This window comes from Tinamus guttatus, unplaced genomic scaffold, assembly GCF_059628265.1.
Source record: "Tinamus guttatus ecotype Peru unplaced genomic scaffold, ASM5962826v1 Tinamus_guttatus_pri_ptg000198l, whole genome shotgun sequence".
Classification (NCBI taxonomy): Eukaryota; Metazoa; Chordata; class Aves; order Tinamiformes; family Tinamidae; genus Tinamus; species Tinamus guttatus.
In genome coordinates this window covers 3,743,708-3,768,154 of record NW_028288732.1, presented here as the reverse complement: position 1 = coordinate 3,768,154, position 24,447 = coordinate 3,743,708, and the positions used below count along the sequence as shown (strand labels likewise).

At 42.4% G+C, this 24,447-nt stretch overlaps 1 protein-coding gene across 1 annotated transcript in view; it reads right to left on the bottom strand.

Moving 5' to 3' along the window:
• Positions 1-24,447, bottom strand: part of SPATA16 (spermatogenesis associated 16) — a 72,447-nt gene that overhangs the window by 2,684 nt on the left and 45,316 nt on the right. The window contains exons 5-9 of the mRNA XM_088523914.1: positions 23,247-23,394; positions 20,072-20,218; positions 19,735-19,847; positions 13,281-13,445; positions 8,891-8,971 (exon numbers count right to left, since the gene is read on the bottom strand). Of these exons, the coding sequence (XP_088380040.1) occupies positions 8,891-8,971; positions 13,281-13,445; positions 19,735-19,847; positions 20,072-20,218; positions 23,247-23,394 (654 nt within the window). The remainder of the gene's footprint in view (positions 1-8,890; positions 8,972-13,280; positions 13,446-19,734; positions 19,848-20,071; positions 20,219-23,246; positions 23,395-24,447) is intronic.

Here is a 24,447-nt window from a genome sequence, read left to right as displayed (position 1 = left end):
TCGAGGCAGAGCAATAGGTAACCACAGACTAATGACGATGCTGTAGCTGAACCTTCAGTCACTGCGATGCCGGGCTCGGTCCAGAGGAGTGTTGGCTGTTGATTGCTGCCCGTGACCTGCCAGAGATCCTTGAATGTCCAAATCCACCCCGTTTAGGGATCAGGAGAACCGGATCAGGCCCTTGTCCCATCTGTGCAGTGACTTTCTCTCCATTTCATTCCCACCATCACTCCCACATGATGGCACGTGAGCAGCCGGCCAGTGGGCTGGCATCCTCAGATTCCAATTCCAATGCTCTCCTGGACACAGGGAATGCAGCTCTCCAGTGTAACTGGATATACGACCTACCGAGACCCCGACGTAGAGCTGCAGCACTGGTAGCGTGCCTTCAAAAAGTATTTCCTTGTTCTTTTTGTTCTCAAAGAAAATCAGTTGAATGAGAGAGGTTGTGTCTGCCTCCCTTCACTGCCGCACATTAAGGCATTTTCATCCTGACACAGAGGGAGAAGGTGAAAAGGATAATTAATGCCCCAGAAGTGACTGGATGGGCTACAAGTCAATTAGGCTGCTCTAAATTTGAGTCCTGAATTCACTAGGAGGCAAAAATGATCTGTGGTCCATGTGGATGCTGAGCTGATCGGCACATTCTTAGCTAAAGGAGGGTTGTGTAATTCCAGAGGGCTGTGCTCAGTGTGTAAATGCTTGCACTTTTGGCACGTTTATCATATGCAGCTTATGCGTGCAGTGAAAATCTGGATTTCTTTTGATAGCAGGAAGCATAACAGGCTTAGCTTGAAGGTTAAGCAGCAGAAGGTCTCATCAGGCAAGGCGATATATGGTTTCCCTTTGGCTCAGTGTTTGATTCATTACTACAGGATTTTTATTTCTGAAAGCAACATTACACAGAACTTCACACAAAGATAAGCAATGGTATTGGCCTTGTTTGAAGCATATAAAAATACTCCTAGTTCTGCCCTCGTTACTCATTGCCCATGGCAAGGCAAAGGGAAGATGGAGGAGGAAGAGGAGGGTCCTGCTCCTGTGCAGCGACGGCTCCTGCATCCTTGACACCTCGCAGCTCTGACCGTTCAGCTCTGCTCCCTGGAAGCCGTCCTGATTGATTCTCTTGCGGCATGGAGGGATGTATAAGCAGCACTTACTGGCTGCAGCTGAATTACAATTATTGAAAGATTTCAGTGTGAGGGACCTCTGGAGGTCACCTAGACCAGCCTCCTCTTCAATGTGGGGCTTTATGGGAAGTTACCACCTCCTCCTCTGCTTGAGCTTACTGCATTTCTGGTAATGGCCAATCAGTCACTTCTGAATTCGCCTGGATGCAGCTAGATTTGCCCTGCAATGTGTGCAGCACTAGTATATTCTTTCCCCTGCCTATGTACGTGCTCAGATAACGCATCCCACATATGGTTCTTAATTATGTGATATGCACCAACTGCAAAGAATACAGAGATACCATCCATCTTTCAGGGTGGTGCAAGTCCTGATGCACCACAGAAGTCATTAAATGTGTCAATTTTTGCTGCAAGGGGGCTGCTCCAAGGAATAGATGTCCGTGCTCGATGACTTACTAATGGTCTCAAGGAAGTTAAGGAACCTTCATGACTTCCCAAAGCACAGGGAAGCTATTCAGGTCGCTGACTACCATGAACGCACTTTTTTTAAAGATCAGCATAATCTGAATAAAAATACAAAATATCAGTTGTAATAGCTGCTCAAGAGCTTAGGATGGCATGGAGGAAGGAACCAGTCCCCCATGAGGACAAACTGCTGAAGGAAAAGTGCTTACTTTGTTTACAGAAAAACGTACATGGATATGCAGCAAGCGGACTCATTCCCAGGGTTATAGCAATAGGATAAAACTGTAAAAGTACAGAGGCATGCATATAGGTTTTCTAGAGTGCCTGGCCATCCAGACTTCCTAAATCCCAAAAGGAAATAGGAGTCTTAGTTTGAAATGGGAAATAGGTGCTTTCCAAAATGCCTGCAGGAGCTATAAATAACAGGCAATGGCAAAAATGATCTTCTGGCATACAGAATCTATTTTTACTTGGGAGATATTAGTAATAGAAAGCAAATGAGCTGCCTTTAAATATGAAGTACCTCTCAACGTTTTCCTTTGTCTCCTAGAGTTACTTACTAAAGCACTCCTTAGAGTGAATGCAAGCAAAAGAGAATTACCTAAAGGACTTAGAGGATAAGTGGGGGTGACTGCTTAGAGGAAGGAGGAAAAGCTGAGTAGAGGCTTGAGGAAGAACTGATATTTTATTCAAAATCAAAATCTCATTTGTGCCTTCCAATAAAGTCAATCAGAACAAAGGTTGCTCAATATCTGGAAAAAAAAAGCACAATTTGGTTGTTTGTATGTGAAGTGCAGCACATCTGAGCTGTTAGCGATGCCTTTGGAAGGGAGCAGGTTTGCACAATGCCACGTGGTTGTCCTAGCTACCATGGGCCAGGTAGGACAAAATCCTTGTCCTACATTTGCTTGGCAATGTAAGCCAAATATCTGGACTCGCTTTTGGAAATCTTCACGAGTTTAGATGCTGATGTCCAAGATAAATACAGTGCTCCTCCTGCTCTATTTTTGCTTTCTCACACGTCTGGTTTGCTTTCACTGCCTTTCTTTAATGAAAGGAGTATGACAGAGAGCTCTGTCACATGTTTCCATCCTAAAGGACCAAATTCAGTGAAATACTGAAAAACAGTGTTTACTGGAAAGAGGACAGCACATTAACAAACAGTCAGTGCTAAAAGCAGATGGAGGAAGGAGTGTATTCATTAAGGAGTAATTGACTATCAATAATAATAATGATGATGGTGAAGAATTATGTATAGTAACCACCTTATGGCTGCGAAAGTCCCTTTGTACCTTATAAGCGCTCCTGAAATTGCTATAAAGCTCAGTGCTTACTATGAGCAGTCTTGTTGACTCGTGCTATTTTTAACAGCAGTAAGAAAACCTGATAGCAAGTGTTTATGGGGCTGGAGACCTTCTCTAGTAGAGGGCAGCAGGTAAGCAGACTGCTCATCTATAACTGACAGCATGATTAGCAAGAGCTGGGGAAATATTTATCTAAATCCCTACGCAGGGATTGTTAATGCCCAGCATCCTGTGATTTAACTGCCTGGCAGCTACAGCCAGCGACATTATTCCAATGTTTAAGACATTTACTGCTCTATTGCCACATTTGCTGCCTTTCAGAGTGATTCCAGTGAACCAGCTTCTCCTATAGCTTGGTGCAAGAACAAGGCCTTTCTCATAGTAAAGCATTTTCTGCCGGTCGTGTTAGCAGTACTTATGCTGTAATGGCCTAAGAATTATGGTTAGAAGTGATATCTGTTATTAGGCCAACCGATTTAGCTGGGAAAAACAAGATGGGCTTTCACATATGCAAACTTTCCTTGTGGTCTGGACCATCAGACTTGAAGCTTTCATTGCCTATCTCAGACCTGAAAGAATCAATTTCTGTCTTCACTTTTCTTGTTTGTCCTGGTTTTAGGAGACAGCAGTATTGATAGTACCTGAAATCCCAATGTCACCTCTGTTGCGCAATTAGCTCTGTGAACCCCATCATATGCTTTTACTGTTCCCAATGTGGTGCTGAATTTATTAATGGCATTCTTGGGATGCCTTTCTATTGCCTTTCTGCTGTCTCACCCAGAGCTGTTCTACTCAAGTGCTCTTCTAACTTCATCTGTTTTGAGAGCTTCACTCCCTGCAAGGTTAGAAACCTCTTTGCTGCAGCTCATTCTTGTCCCTCTCAAGGATGACACCAATTCTAAGTTAATTCCTTACAGGAGGTCTTCATGTGTTCACCAACTTTATAAAGAAAGCCTATTTTTGGACAACCCTTATCAAAATATTAGCTCTCTTCCTCTACCTGGTAGCTCTGCTCTCCCTCTCCTTGACTATCAGTCTATGTGTTCCAGTGCCACTGAAATCATTTTCCTCTTGTAACTTCACTTCTCTCTCTTCACTGAATAACTTAATTAGACTTCCACTGCTATTCCTGCAGAGTCAGTTTTCTCTCCTTTTCCATCCTTTCCTTTTTCCCTGCCTTTGCACAATGGATGTGAGACTTCATGGCACCTCCAGCTGTAATAGCCACAAGAGCAGAACAGACCAGAAACTGGTTTCCTTCTACGAGTTCATGGATAACCAAGCCAACCTGTGAGAGGCCAGCACAACATGATCAGCTTAGGAAGTCAGCACAGAGTGCTCGTGAGCAAGCTGAGCCCTTCGGCGGCTGTGGCACAGGCCTGGATGACTTTACAGGGCCTTCCAATGTCATATACATCAAATAACTGTTGTAGGAGCCAACCTCAGCAACACGTCCGCTTTCCGTCAACACACTATGAATCTCCTTTCTTGCTTCTCCGGCTGACCTAAAGGCTAGCTAGTCTATGGCCCCTTTCCATGGCTTGATTTTCAATTAAGAGATAATGTCAGTGAGGAGCACAGTTCATCAGATAGTGTTCCCCTGCTTTTGCAAAAGGCAGAGATGCAGTAAGCAGAGGTCAATGAGTGAAAATCTGTTTGCCTGGCTGTAAGATTATATAATATGTTAGACTAATTTTACTTCATTTCATGTTCACATATATTAGTGCGGCTTTTGTTATATACTTATCCTTATGTAAGTTACATCTGCTCTTTTATTCACTCAGCCATGTTTGCTGTGCTTTCAGATTTATGAAACAGGCATTCCACTGAACTCAGCAAATGATGGGCATAATAACTTATCTAAATTGCAAAGTATGTGATGCCCTTGAGGTAAACTCAGATGTGAAGGTTTTATGAAGTGTCTCACATGTAGAAGCGCAGGGAAATGTTTATTTGCCAACTCATGTCTGTCCTGTGGCTGCTTAGATGATGTTAAGAGGATTCTATGAAACCACGATGAAGTCCTAGGGGCTAAATGGAGGAGAGAAGCAGAACTGCATGATCATCTTCATAAAGGAAGCAGAGCCATATTGGCACTCACTGCCTTTTCTTTCCCTGTCGAATTTCTGATAGGCTCTAAAGTGTTTCTTTACTTAATGACTTGCCTCTTGCTGTAACAATATGGAAGAACTTCATTAGTATTTATGAATTTATTCGTACAAGGTAGAAAAGTAATCACTCCTTTCTTTGTGTTACAAAAACAAAGAGAATTGAAGGCTCTATAAAGGAAAGGAGCAGCCTTAGGGCTGATCCTCTAAACCCTGTAGTTGCTATAAAGTCATTAGGTGTCTACATTTCTGCAACGTCCATGCAAAGACTTGATTCTCCGAGTTATCCAGGGTTGAGCTCTACTGCTAGCATTGGTCTTCTGTGCATTGCATATTTCACTTTAAATTGTGTGTAACTCTGCCAGCAAAGATGCTAATCAGTGTTGGCCAGGCCTGGATATTACGGTAGCTCCCCCATTTCTTCAACATTCCAATGGCTGGAGACAATTCTGGGAGAGAGTCTAATTATCAGATGAGTTTCCATCAGTCTATCTAGAAAGTCTCTGGTCATTGCTACAGAGCATCGTGTGCCTGAGGTTACGGCAAGTTGTCACTTGTCCCTCAACCCTTCCACCTGATGGAAGTGCTGGTGACATGGATCACTGCTGGCTGTCTCAGGTCAACAGCCCGGGCGCAAATTTTAGCTAGGGGACTGGAAGGAAAAGTGTCCATGAAAACCAGGAGAATGGACATGAAAGGGGTTTTGAAAGCTGCCTCTGGGTGTTCTTCAGGGATATGCATCTAACTCATGCGTAAAGGGGATTTTTTTCATTACTTTAATCTCTCCTAGGTCAGTCCTCCTTGTGCCTGGAAAGTCTGTGTCCTGTCAGTGCTGAGAAAGGCATCGAGGCATTTCCTTTGCAGTGCATCCGCTTTTCTCAAACTATCTACTAAGTATTTTTTGTTTAATTTTATTATTTTCTTCTTTTTTAAAAATTTAAAACATGCCGAAATAACTAGCCCATTTGACAAATCAGTTCATTTAAAAGCATAAATCTGTCAGTGGATTGGATGAGCAATGCAGGACCCAAAACACTCAGAACTACAGATACATTTCTACTTTGTCACTGGTGTAAATTCAAAATTGCTCAGATTAATTTCAAACTAATTTGATAAACCTTCCACTCTGAGCAAAGGAGCCAGGCCTGAGTGCCAGACTTGGTGCCCTTGTATGTCATGCTACAGCCTAAATGAATTTTTTTACGGCTCACTTAGAAAATAAACTCTGAAAACAGTGTTTTGTAATGGGAATTCTGACAGAGCCTTTAGCCATTTGGAAAATAGGCACAGCTATCATTCTGCTGCATCGAAGAAAGTTTTTGAGTGCTTTTATTAGGCGCAACAGCTGTTTCTACTGCAAAAGCCAAATTTCCTTGGTGGTAGTATAGCTGTCAGCTTTTCTTCAGTTTTGCATTTATAGCTGCGTGCATAAACACCTTTATGCTCTTTTGCACTTTCCAATGTATGTAAATTAATTCAATAGCATAAATAAAAATAAACACCTTGTAACTAGATCTGTATGAAGGTCCTTTGTAGGGGCCTGCAATCACTGTCACGCAATGAAAGAACTGAGAAATTCTGAACTTTTCTAAGAAGTTCTAGCATATAGAAGTTCCGTGCTGTAATCCATGACAAGTCAGCTTTTCATCATCTGCCTTAATCCTCTTTTTCATTTGCTTATTAGGGTTCTTTAACCTAGCCTATTGTTCTTAATTAGGGCTGGTGGAAAAGCTCCCAGAATGTTTGTCTTTTTTTTCTGCTAAAAAAAAGAAAATTTCTATGAGCACATGCTGAGTATGCTGAAATTTAAATTTCAGAAGAAATTTACTTTTCAGAAGAAAAGTAAAATGAAAAAAGAAGTGTTTGATGTTGCTTTTCATTTCTCTATTCTGAAATAAAACAGAAATATAATTTTATACTATGAAGCAAACAGTAAGTTCCACCTGGAGCAGGAAGTCTTGTGTCAAGTACAGTTATTCAATTGTCAAAAATGAAATGCAAAGCTATGTTCAGGCTGCAAACAAATTGTTAAGCACCACATTCCAAAATGGCACAGAGCAGATTTTCAGGGCTTCAGTGAATTTTATTCCTAAATATAGAATTTTGCACAAATTCAAGTGGCATAAAGTGGGATGTCAGTCCATTTTTAAATGTTAGCTTGGTTTCAATTAAAGTAAAAGTAGCCTGAGAAATATAAGGAATGTACATACATATATACGTACATACATATATATATAAATACACTGAATGAAATACTGTGAAGTTTTGCTAAAATTACAGTGATCTGTCAGCTAGTGTCTTTTGAAATGTATGGGAATCTTTACTACCATCAACAAACTTTCAATGAGTTTCAGTAAATATTTATAAATAAATAAAAAGTATTTAAATATATAAATAAAATAGTTATCAATAAATATTTGGTCCAACTTGCAGCCCTTCTCAGCACCTTCTATTGGACTGTGGTTGTTCAGAGCTCTGGAAATCAGGTGGGTTATTTAAACACCTAACTGCAGATTAAGATATTTACTTTAGGTAGAAATTTTGGAAAAGAAATTGTCTCTGGTACATAAGTCCATGCTCTGAGAATGGGGAGAGGAGAGCAGGGAATTGGATATTTGTAGATATGTCGCTGGCTCTTTGCATTTTTACTGCTATCCAAGTTTATTAAGCATGGCAAGAAATAGGTATAGACTTGCATAAATATATGATTGTGTGAGAGATTTGGAAAATCTCCCAGTGCTCTGCAAGAGCAGCGCGTGCATTTATCATTTGTCCTGTCTTAGGAGCGTTCTGCGATGAAAGCGAATCTGTTTATTATATGGGGCATTTAGGCTTTAGTTAGCTAAAGACTATCTGTATTTTGAGAACTTTATTATGAGCTACCGCTCTGACGCCTCAGCAAGGCTTTGCACTGAGCTAGACTGCGCCATGGACACATTGCCTGTTGAAAACCTTCATTCAAACAACTTGTAAATATTGATTCTGAAAGTACCTTGGCCCTCAGCTGTGGTCACTGGATTGTTTCGGGCACCTCTGTCTTATTTGCTTTAACCAGAAAAGCTCATCTTGCCTAAAATAACAATAAAAGTATAGATGCAAATTGCAAAATAGTGGTGGGCTGAGTTACAGAGGCTCGAGCAAGGGGCCCCATGTTGGTGGCACCGATGATCATGGTAAATCTTGGGGCTTGGCAGAGCGCTATGCATTAGTGCAACGCTTGGAATGTTTTGCAAAACCTGCCCTTGCTGGCAATGTGTTACTCCTGTTTTCTCAAAGAGCCTGGGAGTCACTGGTGCCAAGTGCCCAGAGCTTTGCTTTGCAAGGCTCTGGGAAAGGGGATAGTCTGTCGCATCCCAGCCTGACCTGTGGTTCCTTACGTCAGGTCCAAGTCACCTGTGCAGAGACCCAGCGCGAGACCCCTGCCTTTCCCAAATACTTTAAGAATTAGACTGACCGCTTGCTGGGCATTTACATGTCTCTACATTTCACATCACCAAAGCCTCACACGAGCTCCAGGACAGGAAATTTGCTGGCCTGAATTTTATTGCCTATCAAAACTCCTTCCCGCACCAGCAATTAGTGCATGATCCCATATGACAGAGATGGAAAAGAAGTGGAGATAGAGCCAGAACGAAGCTATTCAGTTCCCCCATTTGATAACCATACGAGACTATTAACACGGACAAAGATCAGCTGCAGGACTTAAAGCAAGAGATAAATACACGTGCGTGGTCAGGGCCTGAGTGGTAACAGCGTTCAAGATGTACCGGCATGGTTCAAACGGCACCTACTCTCTTTTCTGCAGCTTGAACAGACACGACTCAGATGGACATTTACTCCCCAAGGAACAATATACTCCTCTGCCCTTAGCTGCAGGTTTTACCTTCTGAATTTTATTCCACACACGTTCTTTATCACTTCTTCCTTCAAGGGTGTCCATGGCATCTGCCATTAGCGACTGCAGCTGTGGTAGCAAGATAAAAATTATCAGTGTGGAATTCGCACAGAAATAACTTCTCTAAATACACAGATTAAAACCTAATTAAAAAATCATTTGTACGCTGATGATTTTATTACTCATCTTTCACACAATGAGCACTGCCACCTCATCTCCGCTTCAGCCATTACACTGTATTATGGTGGTTATAAAATACTTAACAATGGGGGGGAAAAAAAAACTCTGGAAAAATTTGTATTCGAGCCTATAGATTTTAATGTGGCAAATGTCCATATTTAGCAAAGGAAGACTTGGACTGTAAAGAATAAAGGCTCCATATTTCATTATTTAGCTCTCTGGGTTATTCTGTGTAGTACATGAATGCTTTTTAGTATTTCCTCCCAAGGCTAATGTATCATAATTTAAGGCAGCGTGTAAAACCTCGCAAGAGGACAACGCTAACGCGGAGAAGCTTTTACTGTAGCTGCAAGTATCTGGCTCATTTTCCCTCTTTTCACTCTCTTTCCCTTTGACAGAGCCCCTTCCTGCCCAGCACCCAGCGTAACGGAGCATAAAACAAGGCTGACAATTTCTAGTGCAAACTATAAAAAGCAGCTGTGGAAAAATACATGCTAATCAGTACTTAGGGCTAGAGGGAAAGGCCTGAAATTCCGGCTAGCAGAGGCATTGCCTCATGCCAGGATGCTTCCTAAGCTCTGCTTGGGTTGCACTTCATTCGGTAACTCGCAGAGGTGGCAAATAATGCCGGGAAGAAAGAGGGAGGAACTTGTGTTTAATGCAAGCTCTGTGTGATATGATATTATGCTGTACTAGGTCTCCTCTGAAATGTTTAGCTGGTAAAAAGTGAACCCGAAGGAGCAGGATTTAGTGTCTCTTTCCAGATTTGTTTGTCTTTTTGACTCTGAATAGGCCAGGCAGCATGAGCTTGAGCATCACGTAGAGACCGGCAGTTCTTCCTCTGGCATCTAGATGGGGCAAGAGCCTAATATGAGTGCAGAGGCCAGGAAACCCAAAATGCCCATGCTGAGACACTTCCAAGATAAAACTCCTCCTCTATCTGCCAACATCAGGTAAAGGAGGCACCAATATCCTTTTGCATCTCTCAATAATCTTGTTGCAGTCGGGTCAGCTCGTGCTCGCTGTGCGTGTGCCACCACTGAGTTACATCTCATTGGGCCAAGCAGCTGATGAAAATGTCTGCTTTGAAGTCTTAGGCATTGATATTCATGAAAAATAAAACATGAATTTCTGCCACTGACTTTAAAAGAAGCAAGAACCTGTCAGAAATTTTCCATCTGACCACTTTTGTGACAGATAATCTCCTACGAATTCAGCATAGACAGCCTGGAGATTAAGGGTATTAAGGGCAGGAGAGTGAAGCACAAATCCTGCTGTGAACCAGCTGGAGCAGGACCTGGTCAGGGCAAGGGGAGTTTCCTTGGTCCCATCTGGGGGGACAGTCTGGAGCTATTCAAGCTCTTCAGGAGCCAGGACTGGGATATTGATCAATTACCCCCAAGGACCAGTATGGATATTAACTTTTTGCTGTGGGCAAAAAGTTAAAACAGAAGAAAACCTCCCAGTTAAAATTTCACTGAAACTGATACACCCCAGGGCAAAGTGCCCAGTGTGTATTTTGTATTTTGCTTTTAATTTTTATCACTATATTTGACCAGCTTTGCTGGCAGAGAAGATGTGACTGCTCGTGAGCAGGGCAGTTGGCACAGTCATTCTCCTAAAGCTGATCTTTTTGGGAAAATCCCTTCCTAGGAAAAATGCTGCTTTTTTTTTTTTTTTTTTTTTTTTTTAATGTCTTGGCCTCGTTCAGTTTTAAACTAGAGGAGATTTCCGGTTTTTTAACAATCTTTCATCTTGATTTTACAGTGTACAACCATGGTGATAGGGCACGCGTAAACCTTGGAAATATTTTTTTGAGGGTTTTCCCTGCTGCTTACATTCAACTGTTCAAACTAACCGAAATCTTTATTCTCCCAGGATCTATGAATAAATACTAACTGAAAAAGCCCTCAGTTGAGATTTTCCTCACCATAGATTAGGACTCTATTTATTTAGTTGCAGGAAGACATTTACAGAGGAGAGTTTATAACTGAAATGCCTTTGGGACCCAGGCTGTATCAGTGCAAATTGCACTGTTATAAATTCAACGTGTTTTAAACTTTATACAACTTATCCTGTATGTGATAATAAACGTCTGGCATCTTTAGCATTTTCTAACCCAACAATTTAACGGGCTTGCGTTGCCATAAAGTCTTATCTCAGTTTTACCAATTTAAATTCAGAATGACCTCAGAGGAATTACTTTAAATTTATATTAGTACAAGAGATTAAAAATCGGGCCAGCTCTGCTTCCTTCATGGAAAAATACCTTCTAAATACTTGGATGTTTTTTAGCAATGTTACTGAATAGTGGGAGACAAGCACAAGCGGCTGCAGTGTTCATTCAAGGGCATTGAATCATGCCAGTCCCACAAGTGGTTATTCCAGCCTGGATCCCAGTGAGGAGTAGGACACATTAGCCAAACAAGGGGGATGTTTTGCCCCTGTATGTCCTTGGATGTCCTTGGATGACTCAGTTGTGCCGAACCTGCTATGGGCAGAAATGTTCTGGGCTTGATGCAGTTGCAATATGGTTGGGAAGGAGCCCACCGTGGCAAGGGAAGAGGCATGTGCTGTGCTGGCTAGTGCTGAGGAGGAGGTTGAAACCCAGTGATCACCCCCGGTAAATCCACTTTGGAAACTCTTGCTTGCAGCCTTGTGCCTTAACACCACGGGGCCCGAAAGTGGCTACAACATCCCAGCTGCAAAGCATCCTAGCCTCTGCTTTCACATGGAGATTAAAGATGCAGTTTGCAACAGGATGAAAGGACAAAGGAAAATAAATGAAAGCTGAATTAATACATTTTAATGCTGTGGACAGGCATTTTAATGCTGGCAGAGGCATGCTGCCTTTTTTTTTTTTTTTAAATCATTTTTACCTTTGCCTCAATAACCGTGCATGAGCATCCCCACTGCAAGATTTACAATCTGTCCCTGAAATCTCCCAGAACAGATCCTCGTTTTGCCAAATCCTACCCCTAAGAGACTAAAGACCTTTGTATTAGGTAGCCTAGAGCCTTCTCCCAAAAAGGTTTCTGGGAGGTCAGGCTTATGATTACTACATGACAAGATATAGGCAGCAGCATAATAGCCCTTGCCTGAGCTGCGATGCACTGAAAATATTGGACCCTGGAGAAAACCTCTAGCTGAAATATGTACCAATAACTCAAGACCCTTCAGTCAGCCTTGAAATGTGGCACTACTCAAGTTTAATGGTAGAGACTTGCATCGAAAGGCGGATGTCTTTTAAGAGCAGTTTCCCTGCAACGTGTTTTCCCCTTATCTGGACCGAAGCCTGTCAATTCCCTCCAGCTGTGGCAGGATGTTGCTGGTCTTCCCTAAAGTCGCCCTGTGAAGCTACAGCTCTGCATAGCTCACGGGCTCTGCTGGACCACAAACAAGTGTCCAGGGATTGGCTTGGGGAGAACAAGAGATTTTAGTGCATTGCATTTGGATCATTGAAACTGGACTGCAAATAAATGCCGTGGAGGCTGTGGGAAGATTTTTTTGGCTGTTGTGAAAGGTTTAAAACCTATAGGTACTTGAGCTCCTTCCCTCCCATGCCAGAAATCTCAACATTTGGATGTAGGGATAACCCTACACCTGCATCACCTTCTACCTGCAGGTTATCAATAGAGTGCCAAGATGTTAGTAGATGTTAGAGACTCCAGCCTCACAACGACCCCGCTAATAACACTATCCTAAATTTATGAGGAAAAACAACAGTGCAGAAACCATTATAGGTATTATATGGATTTGCTCAGAGACAGGGAGCAAGTCGCAGGTGGAGTCAGGAGTGAAAAATCTTTCCTCTCCTTATTCCCCACTTCTCTGCTTTTAATTATGAGATTCTGCCTCTTTGGCTGCAGGTGGCTTGTGTTGTTAGGTACGTTAAAGTAGCACGATCTGAATAATTGCAATCATTTTTCCATACTGATATGGGGAGGTTTGGGGAAAAGAAGAGGCTTTAAAAATATGTGTGCAGATGAGTCATGCTGGCTCTATGGAAGTTATCCTTGCAGGTGATGAGCAGCTCCTCCGACAAGGCACTGCGGCAGGATTTTGAAGCCATTCCCCATGTCCACACGCTCAAAACTGGCGTTCAGAGCCAATAACAGTGCAATCTGCTGCCCCAAACTTCTCCTCCTTGGCTTCCTGCCTGTGGACACCAGGATGAGGATTAGAAACAAATACTTACCAATTCAGCATCCTGCTGACTGATGTCCTGCAGGTAGGGGATGGTTGCGAGCTCAGCCATCGCTTGATTAATCACCTGGGACTCTTCGGTGGCTTGCTGCAAGCAGCCGAGCAGGCTGGCGTACTGCAACTTCTCTATCACGTGCGAACACGCGCAGAAACGGTCCTGTTCCCTCGGCAAAAGCAAGCGGGTTAGAGGAGAGCCACAGAAAACACCCTTATCCTTGGAGTCTGCTGCCTTGAGGCTTATCATCAAATATATATGCGCTGGTAATGCTACAAGCAATATGGCATCAGCACCTTTACGATATAATGCTTCTGACAATTATAAAGAGGAGAAAAAAGACTTTCTTTACACAATCTCTCTAGTAGTACTAGAAGAATAAATACACAGTTATAATATATATGAAGGAGAGGCAGCAGATAACAAACACGAATGCAATGTTTTCATTTGGAAATGGCTTTGCCATAATCCCCTCTGTTAAATATTATGTGACTTTTATGGATTTCTTTTAAAGTTTCAGTGGAGAGGTTAAGGCAACTGTGCAATGTGTAAACCTATGGTTTGTTTGCAGACTAAGGACACCCCAAGTGTTCAAATATATAACCTCGGTGTACTAAAACTCGCAGAGGTGGTCTCTGCTCCTCCAGGCAGCTAGGCACACGGGTAGTTTTAAGCCTGTGAATCCAGAAGCTTGGCCAAGTGCTTGCATAAAATCTCAGCACCTGCTGAAGTGTTTGATGGATGGCAGCCTTAGCACCATATTTTCAAAAGTATTCGGATGCCAAAAATGCAAATAAGCACCCTACTGAGATATTCAAAAGCAATTTGGCCTAGATTCTCCAAGAGACGTAGCCCTCGCATACCCGAACACTCAACACTTCTGAGTGAAATTTCCATTCATTTAATCAAGGTTTTTGAATGTATTTAAATGCCTGAAATTCAAAATATTGGCATAGATTTTCAAAGCTGCTTCCAGTATTTTTAACAGACCTTTGTTCTGGAAGTTACATACAGTGGCAAGCTGAGGCTGCAATCTACAGCCGTTTTGGTTCCTACGTAGATGATTCTAAATCCAATCATGCAGTGAAAAACCTGGAGAGAAAGTCTTGAATAAAATTTATTTTTTCAGTAGAGCACATCCTGTTTTTTTTTTAAATGGACTTTTCTTTACAAAAATCTTGACCTTAACCTTTTCTTGGTTTTGCAAAAATTTGCGCTACAGAAATATCCTCAAGCGCTTTTGGAAATTGTTATCAAAATGTCTATCAAAATAATTCACATATTTAACCTAAGAAGCTGATAACAATGCTGTTATTGCTTTCTGTACCTCATGAATCCATCACGAAAAAGAAATTTGTTTTTCTTTTAAAAGGAAAAAATACAAATAATCACAGTATAGCTAATATAGCCATTTTAATAGCATAAAATAAAAAGCCTCTGAGAAATAAAGGCAGGAATTTAGGTATGATCTGGGTGGTTCATATGCCAAAACAACCAAAGAAGAAAGATCCAAGGCAATGAGCTGTTATTTCCATCAGCTGAGGGAAAGACCCCGTGCACTTGCACAGGAAGGAGGAGCTATGGGGAGCAGTCTCAGCAATATTGCCCGTGCTCAAGCTCAGCTCTGTTTGGAGAGGTTAATTCAAACCAAAGGATCCTGGAGCGGAGATGCCAGCGTGGTGGAAGACCATCTCTTCTGAGAGAATTGGGGTTTGATTAGTCTCTTAATGAAAATGCCAAGAGCTTTTTAGCCATCTCAATATATATACTGAGGGCTAAATTCCAAAATTGAAAAGGGAAGGAGAGAGATAAAAGACAATGATAACAGGAGGATCACTGTGTATAAACAGGTACAAATAAGACTGGGCTGGTGATTCTGTTTCTTGAGCAACTGAAATATGTTTCAGCAAAAGTAGAAATGACAGAAAGCCTAAACAGTCCTGAGACCTAGAGTGGATTTTTCTCTGGTTATGACTAGGAAGTGACCATATACTCAGAGGAGGTGATCTGACGTGAGGAGCCAGAACCCTTCTGGTTCCACGTTCTCTTGAACCAACTCTTAGAGGAGAGATCGAGATAACCTTTTTGCAACCTGTTTTTATCAAATGAAAAGATGTTTTCTGAGGACCCGACCTAGAGTGAGAGACCAGCAAGAAAAAAGCTCTCTGTGACCTCTGATACGCTGAACTGTAAGTCTGACACTGTAGAGTTAACGTGGCACAAGAACAAGGAAAGAAATGGGTCCCCTTCTCCAGGTAAGCATCAGGGTTTGAAAGCCTGAGAGCCGTGTCCCCAGATACGTCTGTGCTCATTAAAATAAGGAGGAGCAATCAGTTAATGAGAGAGAAAGAGCTCTTATCAACATGTAATAGTCACGCAGCATTTTAGATACAGCAAAAGGTTCTTCCCTGCTATTCTTGAAAGCCACCCAAACCCCCCCTCTTTTCTTTTTTTTTTTTTCCTTTTTTCAGGCAAGCATTAAGAAACAAGTATATTGAATCATCAGCTAAGAAAGCAGGTAAAAATTCACTCTCATTAAGCTGTGTCTGTTGGGGGCAACTCCTGTGATTAAGAAAGAGGAGACGAAGAGAAAATTCTTTCCTTGCTTGACTCTCTAGAAAAATGAGAGAACCTGCCACATAGCTAAGGGAAACAAATTGGGCATCTGTGCCAGAATGCACTCAGTGGACAGAGCAATGCTATTTAAGTTTATAGTAGGTACAGAGTAAATAAATAAATAAATAAATAACCGACAGCAGGGTTTATTTTTAAAGGGATTAGAGGAGGTTGAACATTGTCAGAGGTGGTGTTTCAGTGACAATGACAAATGCAGGAAGAGAGAGTAAATAACTGCTGCTGGCAGGAGAAAAAAATTCCTTGGGGAACTGAGCCACATGATGAGAATTACATGAACTATAGCAGAATTCGAGAGCCTACTAAGCTGCAGTAAAAACCATAATAAACTGGCCAACCAATCAGATGAATATAAAGTCATCTCAGATAGGTACAGTGAAGGGTAAGTAAAGAGCAAGCCTAAATGGAGGCTTCAGTGCAAAAGAGTTGGCTCATTTAATAACGAAGTGATGCATATTTGAGAAACCAGGTAGCAAAGCAACTAACAAATGCAGCATGTAGAATCAAATTTGCTCCTCAGTTAGAAATGCAATAGCACAGTGAGCCTAAATTATAGAGCTCTTCCTTTGTAGATAGGTTCCTCCTTCAGTGTCTGGTCTCCCAAGAAGATCTTAAAGAAAAAAAAAAAAAGAAAATAAACAACTACTGATGATCTTCTTTTTGATGACCTTATTCTGCTGAACTATTGCCTTTTCCCCTAATTCACTTTAAAGTACAGAAGATGGGTATTTATCCCCGGAGGCCTTTTTGAAGACCTGCTAGGGGAGACAGCAATAACATCCTGATGGCTAGAGATCAGCCCTAGGGAAGAACATCTAATGAAAGCAGATCAGTCTGTTCTAGATGCCTACTTCACTTGCCTACTATCACTCCATGTCCAGCACTACCCCTAAAGCAAAGACAGGACAGGCTCTCATTACAAAAAGAAGCTGGAGAGCCTGTGAGATGCAATCCCATGTGCCCCCTCCACTTCCCTCATGCGTCAAGCTCATTGGGAAGTTTGGGGTGGCATCCCCACTTCCTGGGGATCTCATTCTTACACTGCTTCTGTTTGCAAATGCAATTTAATTGCTGAGTGCTGGGAGTGTTAAGGAAAAACAAAGTGAGTCAGCTTGGATTAAAAGCAGGATCTGTCACATCAAATGCATGTGGCATGTTTAACCGTTGGCTTTAAGAGCACCACTTTGCAAAGGTCTGGAATGCCCTGCAGTTCTTCTTCTTTACTATTGATGAGCCTTTACTGCTATTTTTCAGCTCAAAATCTGAATGAAGCCATGCCTTGCAAGCAGCCCAGTAGTGCATTGCAATAACAAGCAGAAAAATCCATCATTATGTTTCCTTAATGCCCTTGGTATCCTCCAGAAAACGATTATGCTGAAATCTGGATATAACAAACACTTTCCATGAGATGAAAAGATAAACAGTAAAACAAATGGATTTGCAAAAGAACAGCACTTGCTATGAACCATATGATAAGTTTGGTTCACCTGTATCAGCTGAACATTTTAATAAGCCTCACACTGGCCACACTTTGACCATGGGACCGCAACAGGAAAAAAAGCAGATTTAATGTATAGAAAGTGGCAGGTATTACCCCAGTGAGAAGATTTGACAGAGAAAGAGCTTATTGGTGCTGGTAATCCTACTCGGAATGAGCAGCCTAAGTTTCGACTGATTTTTCTTCCTTTTTTTTCAGTAGGACAAATAAAGTAACCCTTGTGCTGTGGTAGGAATTTGTGGGCAGATCAGGTTTGTGGCTCTTTACCACCATCAGCAGCTGATACCGCTTTAGGGGTGGACTGTTATGTCCTCACTCACATGGCTGTTACTTTACAATATAAAAATGTCTCCTCGAGTTAAATAGGACTGGCTGTCTTCTATGAAGAATAGAGTCAAATAAAAATACTCTGGATTTTTTTTTTCACTTCATGTCTTACCAACAGTCAGGTGTTTATAAATTATATGATTAGCCATAAGTTGTGTTGCAAAACTGGAGTGGCAGAATTGACTTAAATTAGGTGCATTGCCGCTGCTTAATGAGCTCTGCTCTAGCACTGAGGTGTTTTCATCAGAAAAATATGATTAGAACAAGCATTTTTCATTGTATGTTTGCATTTGTAAATGAAGAAGACCGTAGAAAGGAATGTTTGTCTTGTTAAGAATATATTCCCTTATCTTCTGGAAGTAAGCTGTAAGCTTAGTGTATGTGGCCTGAGCTATACATATGCATGGATCATTCAATGACATAAAAAACAAAGGGAAAGTGAGTGTGTTTCTACCAATAACAGGTGCAGAGCTCTTCTGATTTACAGGTTTGGCAGCTGTTTGTTGCTAACTCAGGGTTAATCTATTGTGTCTTGGGGACAGCTCCCCCGGTGACCCCCTGGTGATGGGTTAGGCATCCATAGGAACGTGATCCAGGCCTGTTTTTCCTGCTCCTGGAGGTACCACTCAGGTAGACCTTTTGCAAACTGTGTGGATGACTTGCTGATCTCCCTGGAAAAATGCCAGTTTGGTGCTGGCTTCAGCAGTGAGGGCATTTCACCCTGTACTTGTGGAAAACCTCTTGCTGTGGCTTCAGCATGAATATCGAAACGTACCGGGGAGATCTAGAGTTGGTGGAAAATATTGCTGGGTTGAAGCAGTGTAAATTCATGCTGCTGGTGGGGAGAGGTTCAAGCAATCCTAACAGACCAGTCTGATCTCATCTCTTGAATTATCGCGTTGTTCCCTTTCCCCAATACTAGATGCCATCCGTCTCTGTTTGAACCATGCATGTTACTCCAATTGTGCTTCCACGATAAGATAGTTATGGAGAAAATGAAAGATATTTTGAAATTTCAAAAGAAAAAAGGAGGAATTTCTCAGTGTCTGAGGCAATGCCTGTCCTGGGGCTGCTTCCCACCCATGTGAGTGCTTCAGGAGTGCCCGTTCTGGCAAAGCGCCGAGTTCCTTCACCTCCCACCGCATGCGTAGGAGCAAACTCTGAGTGTTGTTGTGTGGCTGCTCTCGGAGGGTTAAGAAGATGCTGCTTCTCCAAATACCTAGCTAATGTTTCCTCCTTGCGAAGGGTTGCTAAGTAGCAGTTTTTGCCAACCTCCTATCTATTATCAAAACCTAAGAATATAAATCCTGTGATTTGCTAAGACACCCCTGATGAGGAAATGACTCTAGCCCTTTCAACACACAGAAAACTGAAAAACTGTTATTGCTAGGGAAAAAAAAAGAAAAAAAGCATTCATGTTAACATTTACAATCTGGGGAATAGAGGCTCCTTCCACTTTTATTTTTTTTTCTGCAGAACAATTTGAGAATTGCATTGAAATAGTCTAGTCTCCATGCAAATTTGATTTTTGACCTTTTGTGCTAATCGGAAGCCATGGTGCTAAAAAGCTGTGTACATTGCTGCGAAAAGTATGGCACAGAATTAACTAATACACCTTCAGTTCAGCTTTAACACACTCGAAGGTTATTGCACATCCTTCACTGTGTAGGGATCAAGATCTAAAGCACTAGAAATACTTCAGGCAGCTGTTACTAATTCGATGGAGAGCTCTGCAATATGTGCAGAATACCAGGCATTTTAAAGATAGTAGGTAGTTTTGGTCATTATTTGAGCTAGGAATATACTGTAATAGACCTTAAAGGTTTGAGAAAATTATGGGCAAATTGATGTTAAATAGGTTGGGCACCCAGTTAGGGTCACTTTTTAAAAGTATCTAGAGTCTGGTCAGACCCAGAAGCACACCTCGTTTGCACTCTTACAGCCTTCCAACGCTACGTTCTCTAGAAAATATTAAGCAAATTCTATACCCACCGTTAACTTGGTGCTCCTTATAAAATCCATTATTGGCAAGATCTTTTTCCCGATGGTCTCCAAATGTCTTCTTGATTCTTCTTTTGTGAGAAGATTCAAAGGTGCCTTGTACTCTAAGAAACCACAAACCTGCTTTTTGGGGTTGTTCATGTACATTTTGCACAGGGAATACAGCAAGGTGATGGGTGAACTGGGTGGGGGGAGGGAAAGTGATGGAGAGGACTGCAGGTGCAGATTGAGAGAGGGACCCTAAGAGGTCCTCCTGTTCTTTGCTCAGAAATCAAGGATGGCAGGGGGAATCCCTGACCAATCAGAGCCATTAAGTGAGTCAGCATACCTGAAAAGATTGTCAGCTTCCTACTTGACATCTTTTCCAAGAACTTTCCAACATCTTTGTTTCTGAAGCCCAGAGTCAGCAGATACTGCTGAGGAGGCAGAGAGGACCAGTCTGATGTCTGTGGCAAGATATGAAGTCCATGGGGATCTGGAATAGGACAACGAAAGCACCTTTTGCTATCACATTTCTTTTTGGTAGCAATGTAAGTTACTTTTCTGCAGGAAAAAAATAGGAGGCCCTAAGAGTCTAAAGAGGGTAAGAAATGCAACCTGGAAAAACTTGCCAGAGCAAAAGCTACCAGGCAGTCCCATCCATCTGGAACCACGCTCTAAAATTCCAAACTTTGCAACATTTTTCATCTACATTTTAAATTTTGCTGACACAAGTGATGAAATATGTTCTTCCCATTTATGCTCTTTCCAGAGCATAATTAGCAGAATGTGTTACTTCAGTAACACACTGTCCTTATTTTCTTTTATTAAAAGACGAGCTGCAGTTGCTCCATGAAATTACAAAGTCTGATTTCCTTGTGGATTTGGCTTTTTTTTTTTTTTACTATCACCACCACTGTTGTAATCCCAGCTTTCCTGTGTGTTTTCCCTCATCTGGGGAGCGATTGTGTGTGCCACAACAGTCGAATTGTCTGCTCGGCTCTTCCCTCCTTCCCCTCGCCCTGCAGCAAATAAACCCAGATTGAAGGCCGGTGTCACTGCTCGCCGAGGAGCGCTCTGTCCTCGGCAGGCCCTGCTTTTAACATGCCAGGGGACGTGGCCGCCGTGACAAATGGAGGAGCCTGCTCAGAGCTCCCCGGGCTTCGCCCTGCATAAATCACACTGAGCGGAGCTGATGTTTCTCTTAGCGCATGTTGGGCTCCTGATGGCTTCTTGGGTTGGAAACGGGCTACACTGAGTGCTTTCATTTCAGTGTGTGCCTGCTTCTCTTCCTGGACAAGCTTTGAAAGCAATTCAGTCCTTGCCATACACCAGAGCAGACCTACAGCTATCCAGCTATAGGATGTACCTATGGATGTAGCATTGGGACTGCGTAGGAAGGTCGTTTAAAGTAATGTGCTCATGAGATGTCTGGTGTTTCAACTCCCCTACTCAAACAGGGCTCAGCTCAGATTTTACATTTCTCCTTCATGAGATAGGGACCCACAGGTCAAACGATCAGGGGTGCCTAGCTGGAAACAAGTTACGCTTGGTGGTGATGGAAGCTCTGTAATGTGGGGCAAGGTCGGAACAGATAAATTAAGAACCCACTACTGCTCCAGCTGACTTAGTGACCGCTGCTGTCAGTTATCGGTGTGTTGAGTCCAGCAGAACGACCCAAATCCGCTCTGTTTGAGAGCATTTCTGGGACAGAAGGAACCAGGCTGCTCGAGAGGTCCTGCCTGAGCTACGCTGCCCTGAAACGTACCCACAATGTGCTTGGTCATGATCATGGCTATCCAATTTAATTCCTAGAAACTCCTCCTAAAAAGGACCAGGATCAGGAAAACTTGGGTAAAACTGAAGCAATTCTTCTAACGGATAGATTTTTGTAAACAAACATCTCTGATAGCAGAACTCTCTCCCAGTGCTATAGGAGCGGGTCCTACATTTCATCCTTTTTTTCCCGCCTTCTTTTTCCTTCTTGGGAATGAGTGAAAAAAATGGCCAGTGACACCTTCAGAAGCACCTAATGATTTATGAACACAAATCTTACTGTGTTTCAGTGCAAAACTTGCACATTTTTGCTTCTTAGGTGCTTTTGAAAGTCTCACCCTTGCTATGAATTGGGGGGTATATGTGAAATATGAATTTCTCTTTCTTTCCAATAAGATTCTGGGAGTTTTATATTATTCCTCTTTTAAAGCCAATACTTTTATTCCTGGATGTTCTCCACAAAGTCACGTCTGCAAGTAAACCAAAGACAGGCACTTTAAAAACTCCACGAGAAATGAGTTCTTGTTTTCCCTCTTTAAATCAACAAACCGAACAAAAACTACTGCCCCAGTAAAATCCCCCATATAGCCATGTTCTACAACTTGCAAAACAGTGATCTAGTTTTATAAGGATTTCCTAAAGCAGAGTGAAATAAACAGAACAAGTTTGCTGGGGATAAATATTTGCAGTTTTGTTGTAAACACTCGGTTTCCTAATGCCTATTTGTTTGTTTTCCAAAGAGAATTTCTTTTCCTCCCCAAAAGGTGCAATAGCTATGGTTTTGGAAGCCTTATTTATCTGCAAAGTGCCCTGGCTGAGCCGGTCTTGTCACAAATAAGCCTTTCAGCTGGAGCCTGGTGTCGCTCTTGCAGGAAGGTGACAGCCCATCAGCCTCAGGACCACCCCGCTGCAAGTGCCAGCAAGGGGCAAGCTCTAGATGTAGCTGGTGTGATGAACACAGATGCTTCCCAGCAGCTGACCTGAGAAATGCGTTTTTCCCTTTACGTTTTTCAATCATCAGCTCAAAGCCGAGCATTACCAGAGTCAACTACGCTCCAAGCCACCAGGTTAACGATCGGGAGAAATGCCTTCCAGCCCCCTGCCTTATTCCAAAATGTCATGTCGACTCCTCTTGACATACAGCTGCAGTCACCAGAATTTAAGTGTGTGTTTGCTGTGCAAGATGCCACCCTGCCAGGAGACAGTGTTGGGCTTCATAAAGCCTTTGCTTGCTCAGGATCCTGCTTGTCCTGAACAGCCTGGGGGAACCTGGCTGTGCAGTCACATCCCTGCAGCTGAGATGCTCTCCAAGGTGGTGATCAGTGCATTAGCACTTACTTATGGGAGGGTATTTCTAGAAATCAAAAGTTCTGCTGAAGGGCTAGTGACCTGTAGACATCCACTGTGATGGAGATGGGCCGGACATGGGCTGTGCTGTCTCCACAATACTCTGCAGAAGTACATTTGAATGAAAGATTTGTTGCAGTAATGGCAATCAGCCAGGAAACATGAGGTTTCGTGGATAAAAATCATCTTGGTGGGGATGAGCAGCATCAAGTCTGTGCTTTGCCTTGGTGCTGACCTGATTTCCCAAAACAAGTGCAATCATATGCAGCAAATCTCAGAGGTTAATTTTACCCCACAGAAGTGTGGAAATGTAGAAGCTCAAGCTGTTAATCTCCTTTTAGGTTAGCCACACTCATACAAACAGTATACAGTGCTCGAGAACACGTGAAATCTCCTGTTACCTGTATATATGTGCTCTACATAATCAGGGTGCTTTTTAGCAAAAATGTCCTTCATCTTGTCTATTTTGTCAGCCTTGACTTTTGTCACAAATGGTGTGTACATAACTGAAAAGGATTCTTCTCTAGTGACGGCTTCTTCAATCATAGCCTAAAAAGAAGGCAGAGAAGTGATACATTTCATGTCAGCTGATGGCTAGTTAAAATATTAAAAAAAAGAAAAATAATTACCTTCACAGGTTTTATTTTTCCCTTTAATAATTGCACAGACATGCAAAGATAACATATTTTGGTCTTGAATATTAATTAGAGGGGAATTTAAATTAGTTCCAGAAAACATTGCCTATCTATACTCAGAAAATCAATTTAATGGAGATAGAACATTTGTAAACAGTTTTCAGTGCAGCAAGCCTATGTCTTCAATAAGGAGAAAGGTATTAGATAAATTATCTTTTAGATGAAAAGAAAAAGTGATTCTGTGCTCTCTGAAGGTCACATCTTTCATCTGTGGGCTTTATTCAGTCCTTGGGAGCTGGTTAAAGAATACTAAGCATTCGTATTACCCCTTGGGTTGGCATGAATCAGACACTGTGTCTGTACAGAGTATTAGCCTTAAAATATTGCATTTAAACACCATTTGCATTAAGAGCAAAATTCACTCCTGTGCAGAGGGCAACGCGAAGCTTATGAACCTTGTCATCCCTTAAAAATGACTCCGGTGATGCATGTGCCAGCCCTGTGCAGAGAGGGGGATTTCAGACCCAGCAGACCCAAACGAGCCGGTGCTGTGAGCGCTCGAGGAGGTGCCTGGCTGGGCACAGCCCCGCTCGGGACGTTGCTGATCTCTGCAAGGGAGACCCGGCCGTGTCCAGTGCGGATGGACAGTCCTTCCAGGAGAGTCGGGGATCCGTGAGGCTGTGCCAGGTCATCTGGGCAAAAGCATAAACCTTCCCGTGATGCAAGGCCCTCAGATATGGTCTGATACTGCTTATTCTTGTTGTGTTTGTAGGCATGGAGGGTGCAGAAGTGAAATATGAATGGCACGGTTGCTCTGTGCAAGTGTCCTGCAAGCACCCTGAGTGCTGTTATACAGGGTGCTCTGCCTCGTTGTTCAGAACAACTCTGGGAACCTGGTTGCGTTTTAGATCACTGCATTTTGTCCACCCATTATTGGGTATTTATTAAGCTGGGAGCAGCCTCAAGT